At 35.0% G+C, this 8453-nt stretch overlaps 1 protein-coding gene across 1 annotated transcript; it reads right to left on the bottom strand.

Moving 5' to 3' along the window:
* Positions 1–6616: 6616 nt before the first annotated feature.
* LOC6567130 (E3 ubiquitin-protein ligase NRDP1) lies at positions 6617–7946 on the bottom strand. The gene has a single exon (XM_001993525.2). It carries the CDS (start codon positions 7885–7887, stop codon positions 6877–6879), a length of 1011 nt encoding a protein of 336 aa, XP_001993561.1. The 5' UTR covers positions 7888–7946; the 3' UTR covers positions 6617–6876.
* Between the last annotated feature and the right edge of the window lie 507 nt (positions 7947–8453).

Genomic DNA, 8453 nt, shown 5'->3' with positions numbered 1-8453 from the left:
GGAGTGTGTGGCGAAATGGTGTAACGCCTTTATTCTACCGATTTATGTACCTGTTCAGCAGCAGCTTTGAACGATTCTTGTGGGTGGCAAAAGTAATAAAAACTTAATGGCAAATATTAAGTACACATTAAACTGATTTATTCAAGTGTGGGTTGTGTCCACACACAAAACGTTGCTGAAATTTATTATTATTCGAGTTTGAAGAGTTTAAGCATGAGAAATGCGAGAGAGCAAAATGAAACGGCTTAAAGATTTATTGTATATCATTTCAATTAAAATTGGGGAATGTATGAATGTTTAACCTGTGTATTCAACAAAAATGAGCTTATTTATATATGTGACCGCGGCGACCTTCGTGGCTTTGAGAGTCAGAAAGTCATTACTGTCCCATAAGCAAATGAGATTTATTTCATCAACATCTTTCCACAGTTCCCCCCAATCGATAATAAGGTTATGAGAGTTAGTCTAAAAAAATATATTATATATGTTCTCGAATAACATACTCATATTGAAACACTTTAACTTTTAAGAATCCTCTCCCAAATTAGCCCAACATTTTTATAAAATCACAATGCTTTTGGCTCCAAGGCAAACTCAGAACTATTTCAGAAAATATATTTCTTAACGGCAATGTTGCGTCTTTCTAAATACAAGGGTTTCTATTTCTTTGATTTCGGAAAACATTTTACTAAAATTTAGATAAAATATGTTTAATCATTTGGAATTTTTATACGGTGTTACCGAGGGTAAAAAAATCATATCTCCAACAATTTAAGGATACAGTCACAAAACTTGGAAAGTAGATTTCTGGTAACCTTGTTAAATCTTACAATTTTAAGATAACCAAGCAGAACTCTAATCGAGAAGATAGATAAAGACGTGAACAGACACGTACGTGGCACCCATCGTGATTGTAATAAAACTTTCTGCGATAAGAGTTCTCCGATCTGATAGGATAATAAGTCTAGACGCATTTGCAGCAGTAAACAGTACCTACATAATGTCCCAAGTAGGAAAAGAATAATTATAGATCGCTTTAAGATCATTTAGAAGTTTTCAATAAACCTACCGAAGCATTTCGCCGCCCAAGAACTTCGGCCCAGAAAGCTGAAGTCCGCATATCTTCCACAATTTGTAAACTAGAGTCATCCAATTTTGGAAGTGTATTACTGATAGCTTCCTTAAAAAATAACGATCAGAAAATTGGACGGCCACGCCCACTGCGCCTCTCAAAACCAATATACCTGATGGTGTAAGTCAATAAAACCAAATATCTCATGCAATTTAAAAGCTAGAGTCGCAAAATTTGAAAGGTATATTTTTAGTAACACCGTTCCATCTCCTGTTACAGTTACAGTTACCAAACTTGGAAGGTATAATACTAAGAATGCCCATTTTAATTTTATTATGCCACGCCCACACCCGCCCTCAAAATTCTCAACAGCCTACATCTCCATCAATTTGAGAGATACATTAACCAAACTTGGAAGGTTGATTCCTAGGAAACTTCTCTATAATTTTTTTTTCCAGACACGCCCACTCCCAATAAGGTTACTAGGCTAAGAAGGTAGATTACTAGGAATCTCTAGAACATTTTTTCCGGCAGCACGATTTGACTTATGGAAATAAGGTTATACTATATATTTTACATAGGCTGTTTTCCAATAATTTTAAATAGAGAAATGTTTTCTTGAGTTGCTTCTCAATAAGATATTTTTTTACCTTAAGACTTTTTCCTTATATTTTTTAATAGTTGTCTCACTTAAATGTAATATTTATTATTAGTCAACGCAGATATCCTCACACTCTTTTGTTAGAAAGAGACTGCATAAGTGAACGTAAGGTATTTTTAATATCTGAGTCGTATTTGGGCCATTTCAAATTACATTCTTCGAATGTGTCAAACCGCATTTTGATGCATGATAAAAAATTTGTGGATTCACTTGAAAAATATTGCATTTAACAATACTCAACATTTTTCAGTGTAACAGAGCTGATAACAATTGCAATGTCTGCTTTAAAAATTAAAGCCGACTTCAGATCATGAATTCAATTTCTTCAGCGACAAAAATTAATATAAATAAATATTATAAGCTCTGCAAGAATGTTGGGCCATATTACAAGTACATTTGTGTCTAATTAATTGAGATTTTTTTTCTGGTCTTTCCATAAAAAAAGTTATATTAGCAGCAGAGTTTTTAACAAATTTTCCAAAGTATTTTAAATCCTTAATAATTGATTAAGAATATGAACAGAATATTTTTTTTCACTTTCATTTTGAAATAAGTTTTAGAGTAATGAAAATTGATAAATTGGTATATTAATTTAGTGCAATGTTTGTCGTGCTATCTGTCCATCTGTATGAACGAAACTTTTTTCGACACCCTTAGATAATGAGAAGGCCACTAGGAGGCTAGAAAATCGATAATCGCAAATCGATAAATCCACATATCACCCACAAAATTGTAGGGCTACAGTCACCAACATTTTTTCGGTAGATTGTTGGCGATGTCTTTTAAAGATCGGTATATGTCACGCCCACCTCCGCTTCCCCCGGACTCCCGACATAAAATATCGGAAATGGCTATATAACGCCATCAATTTTGGAAGGTATATTGCTGCATATCTCCCAAAATTTAAAGAAATAGGCTCAATACTTGGAAAATAGCCTGCAAGAAGTTTCCTTCCAAAGATTGGCATATAAATATTCAGACTACGCTCACAATCGACGCCCCAGGAACTTCCGCCCAGTAATTTGCAATTCATATATTTTGCACAAGTTGGAATTAAGATTACTAGGAATCTGGAAATCTTAAGTATTTTTTCAGCCACTCCAGCCCTCAGCCTATATCTACCCCAGTTCTATAGCCAAACTTGGAGAATAGTTTACTACAAACCTCTTTCAAAGATCGGTGTATCTTAGCGACCTTGTTCTGTAGCACTTGTTATCAAATGGTGATAATTGTGGTTTGTTTTTATGTACGCAGAGCTCTTACATTACCTCTTTGACATATGCAAACATTTTAGTATAGTGGAAACCAAATTCAAATTTCATTATTGTTTTCTGAATATCAGAGAGAATCTGAATCCAAATCTACAAAATGTTTCTAATGTTCAGAGTGATTTGTTTCTGTGTATTTCGTATTCCAATTTGGTATAATCATTTGATTTAATATTTTCTTATTTTTGCACATCTTCAAACTTAACAAATATTTAAACAATTATGAATACATTGTTAATCTCAACGGCATAAAATTCCTCTGAAATTCAATAATAATTAAATTGGTTTTCAAAAGTCAGCCCAATTAATTTATTTTGCATAAGAAAACTTAACTTCAATATCAAGCTGTCTTTTGCATTCCAACGCGCGATCTTCCCATGTTATATCCTGGCCACATTAACTGAGTCCAGCGGACACTGAGGCATGCCACTCGTTTGATATGCTGCTACGTGATTTATGCAACGGTAATTAGTGGCACAAATCATTGGAGGCAAACAATAAATGTGGTTCGTTTGGTCAAATCAATTGCACACTCTATGGCCGCAAGCAACAGGAAACGTCAAACACTTCAGACTGCAAAAACAATGTGCTCAAGTGGCATGCGACATGTGGCATGTGGCATGTTGCAGACATGTGGGCGTTCCACATGGTACTATTAGCAACATGTGCTGCTGCCATTGTTATCATTGCCATTGTCAACGATAATAACAACAAGAGTGTAGTACAACAACAAGAGTTGCACAAACAACACTAACAATGCCAACACCAACAACAATAACACGAACAGGAGCAATAACAATGCCTCGTTGCCATCTGGCCAAATTAATGAGCTGTTGATGTCGCTACAGGAATATTTGAGATATTACCAACTATTGAATTTTCTGGATTTATGAAGCGTACTTAAAGCGTTTACAGTGCTTAATAATGCGATTTATTTTGTACCTATAATTCTCAAATTTTGTTTTTGCCTCACTGTTTAAGAGTTAAGTTTTTCATTTTTGCTAAACATTCTCATGGGGTATTTTCACAATTAAATTTTACACTATACATTACTTAGCTTAAAAAATATATATATTTTACAGCCAACGTCTTTTTCATCATGTTCTCTAGATTAAATCAAACTTGACTCCCAAAACTTTGAATTTTTACAAATGTCGTCATAAAATATAATCACCCTTTGCGAGGTTATAACAATGTTCCTAAATATAAAACTCATTTTTTTTCTTTTTTAGTATATATTTGTTTATTGTGCGGTCTCTCACATTTTGGCGGGTTCTATCATAAATGATTCATATATTATTTTTTATTATTGTCATTCTTCATTTAAAATATATCCCTATGCGGATAACTATTAAATGATGTAACAATAGATTAACAACATCCTATATCTAGTTATAGTTATAGTTTTGGTAACTTATGTAGATTCAGATAATGGTAAATCTAACGTGAAATTGACAGTTTGAATCTAAACCGAAAAGTAATTATATCGAGGTCCCGAACGGAACGTCTCAAGGATTGAGTCTCTTAAGTAAACTGATTAATGGCTGTTGAGATAGTCAAAGAGTTATTTCTTGTATCTGTAGCTGAGTTTTGGAATGATTAATTTTAGTGATATATTTATTTCATCTTAATAATTTTAGAAAATTACGAAGAGAACTGACTTTAAGGTCGAAGCCAGCCTAAAAAAACCATTATTTTCAAGAAAACAAAAGTCAGTAAACCCAAAAAATACCATAAGTTAACTAGTGTATAAGAAAATTTAAGTGGGTAACACTGTATGTTGCAGTCAAGTGCAACACTTGCATAAATTAAACAACATTGGATGTTCAAATGCGGCCCACTAAGTGGGTTTCCTTCTGTGTTGCAGTTGTAGGTGCTGAGTTAGCTGCTAGTGTTGCTGTTGGGCAAGCGTACATGTTTCCTATTATCGATACAGCCAGACATTACCAACGCAGAGAGAGCTAGAGAGACAGAGAGACAGAGAGAGAGAGAGAGAGATACACAGAAAATGAGATAGAGAGAAAGATAGGAGCATGCATAAAACATGTATCGGCACTGTGGCAGCAAATTGAATCAATAATATCCAATCATGGGTTAACAATGCGAATTGATTTCTAGCAAGCATGCCACTTATAGGAAGGATGCACTGAATGCACTCTGCCACGACCATGTGCAAACATGACTGTCCAAAGATAACAACAGCAACAGCAACAATTGGCTGTCTCGTTTGGCTTGACTTTTGCCTCTCAAGTGTTCATGTAAATATTAATTAAGTTTTGGCTTTTGCTGCATTGGCCTTGGCAGAATGTACACGAATGTACACTCAGAAAAAAATCAGCCTCAATTTTATAAGAAAAAAATCCCAGAAAACAATAAAGTTTTTCTGGTGTTAAGAAATAATTCCTAAATATACGAACAACATTTTTTAATATTTGTATAATTTGTCCTATAAAACGTAGAGCACGACTCCACTTTCAGAAAACAACTGATCTGAAATTCAGTAATTAAAATTAAATTATAATTTAAAATAAAAATTGGTCCGAACACTAGAAAGTTTGGCTGGCTTTTAGAAACAATTGTGTTTTTTTAGTCAGAAAGGCCTATTTTCTATTATATTTTCAAATAAAGAATACATTTTAAAAAGAGGTCTGCATATGTCAAATCTCAAAATAATAATGTTTAATAATAATTAACTAACAAAAAAGCTAATTTAAAATTTAAAATTACACATTTTTCCACCATAAAATTAAAAAATTAAATCCGTGGTTTTTAGAGAGTTATAACCTTCCGTTTTGGAAAAATGATTTCTACAAATGAAGGTCATTTCTCCTTCACAACAAAAGTATGTCGATTTTAAAAAAATTCAGGCAATTAGATTTTCTGACTGTATGCATGTATATATACATATATGCGACATCAGGTGTGTGAGCGACTAGTGTTATCAGCAATATTAGTGACTTAGTTAGTTTGCTGCCATTGGCAATTGTTTAATCAACTTATGTGCAGCTCAACTCTTCGGACATTGCATTTAATTAGTTGACAAAGAATTTCATTTAATTTGACACTCAATTGCAATACCCTTGCTTGTTATTGTGGTGGTTGCTTGGACTCCTCTGAATTTATTCACTAACGACAACGATTGTTGTATCAGGCTGTTTACTGAATGAAAATAATTAAATTGTAGCTGGTGGAATGACTATATAACTTACAACTTGTTTAATTTAATTGAAAGTCACTGCATATGGTACAAGCTATCTGGTAACTTTTGGGTGGAACAGATACAAATATAATTGAGTTAAGCTTACACTCTTAAAACATTTGTCCAGATCCATTTTAATTGATAAAAATAAATAAATTACAATTTGAATATACTATAAATTCATTGAGATACCTATAATAATTATTGCAAGAAATTGATTTAGTTATTTAAAGACATAACTTGGAAAATAAAATAAGTTTAAAATACTCTACTTAACAATTTATATTCCTTTTTTATTACAATTGTTTCATAAATCTTAAACTCAGTGCTTTTACAGATTAAGCATTTAATTACTCTCAAGCAATAGAAAAAATGAAATATCTTATTTTACACAATTATTTTAGCATAATTTATTCATTGCTTTGGTCAATCCAAATCGAAATATGAAAGCTGCTTAAGTTCATACTAAATAATAAAGTGAAAAACACCAATCAATCATCACTATGTTGATAATTTTTTCACAAAATGTTATTCTATCTTCTGCTAAGTTTGGTATCAGAGTTAAGAACCACATTTCCAACTTGTTTTCAAATAATTATGTTCCAATTTAGATATAAATCAAACTTTAACATTATTGCATATGCTTCGTGATTATGTTTCGTTCCGAACTCCGCTCTTATGGGTAATCGGCTTCTGACAACGGAGCTGGAGACAACTCCGCATGTGTCTCATCGACGCCATTAATGAAAATAATTACAATGCCCAGAGCAGGACGCAGATTGTCGGGCATGTGAGCATTATCGCCGCCCAAGAGGATGACACATGGCCTGCCAGTGATGCCAATGGGCAGCAATCGCGTCACAAACTGAGCAAGCCTGTGCTGGTTCATGCGACGCATCTCCAGCGTGCTCAAGCCATCTGGCCAGCTTTCTTCGTAGCTACAGTCTAACAGCATCCCCATCAAGCGCATGGGACATCCACTGGCCCGTAGGCCCTCGCGCACAGTCTGCACCATGGTTGAGTCCGGCGTCGAGATCAGGCTGCCCCAGGTGCGAACCGAAGCCAGGGGCAGACTACGTCCCCAGCGCATCAGCCAGTATCGATCCAGCTGATCCCCAACAGTGCGAATAACGGGATTTGTTGCACGCAGCGTGGCAATATAATGCTGGAGCATCTCCAGCTCACGCCTTTGTTGGACCAGACGTTGCTCCTGTCGGGACTGCATTTGCTGAAGCTGAGACAAGGCACTGAGTTGATGCTGGAGCTGCAGACGTAGCTCGAGGACGCAGTTGTGCCTGAACATCTCATCCTTGGGAACCTTCATGCCACAGCCCTTAGTGCAGAGTACCTCCACCTTGGGATTGCTTTGGCAGTTCTCCACATGCCTGCGATACTGCTCCAACGGCATAAGTGCCGAGCAACCGTTTTCTGAAAAACAACACTTGATCTTCAGCCTTCCCAACATATTACGCATGAATCTCGGAACGGTCACCAGATGGACAGGCAGTAGATCAGATCGATCCACTGGACAGATGTGCTTCTCATTCATCCAAGTTTCGATGCAGAAGCGACAGAAGGCGTGCTCACAGCCGGATGACTGCAACGGCTCCTCCAAGACATCGGCGCAAATCGGACATAGCAGCTCCTCGTCAACGTGACCAACAATTAATGATTGATCAAAGCCCATCTTGCAGTATTCTGATCGCAATAATTAATACTACTTAGTGATAATTATATTTGTATTTAGCTGCCAAATATACTAAGTATTTTTTATAAATTTCGATTCAAAATGTGAGAGTTGACTCGCTGTTCACGTACTTGTATTGTTAGTTCAAATTTGCTGTAAGGTGAGTCAAAGCTACCTGTGATTCTATTTGTAATTAACGAATAATTGTTCGAATGATGTAATGTATTAATATAAAATGTATCAATATATAATTTAGTCTTATTATGTATTCTGCGCAGACTATAATAGATTTTTCCATCTTTATACTAACGTTATACAAACCAAGCAACGTACAATAAATGAATTTATTTTTACATATTTTAGAAAACCTAAATTTCAGAAAATTCGGATCATTTAATGTGACGGACATATGGAAATTTTTGTGAATAACCTTTTTCAGATATTATCTTCGCCTGTACTGTAGTCATCAAATCAATACAAATAATTTGTTTTCTGAGATCCCCTTTGGGACACGATCAGTGTGCAAATAACGGATGATTGACAGTGGATCGTTATCAGAACCATTG

Source organism: Drosophila grimshawi, unplaced genomic scaffold (assembly GCF_018153295.1).
Source record: "Drosophila grimshawi isolate 15287-2541.00 unplaced genomic scaffold, ASM1815329v1 contig_1377, whole genome shotgun sequence".
Taxonomy (NCBI): Eukaryota; Metazoa; Arthropoda; class Insecta; order Diptera; family Drosophilidae; genus Drosophila; species Drosophila grimshawi.
The sequence above is the reverse complement of the archived record's forward strand: the minus strand, read 5'-3'. Positions and strand labels throughout refer to the sequence as shown.

Coding starts and splice junctions, on each gene's coding strand:
- LOC6567130 (XM_001993525.2), bottom strand. CDS start 7,887: ATGGGCTTTGATCAATCATTAATTGTTGGTCACGTTGACGAGGAGCTG.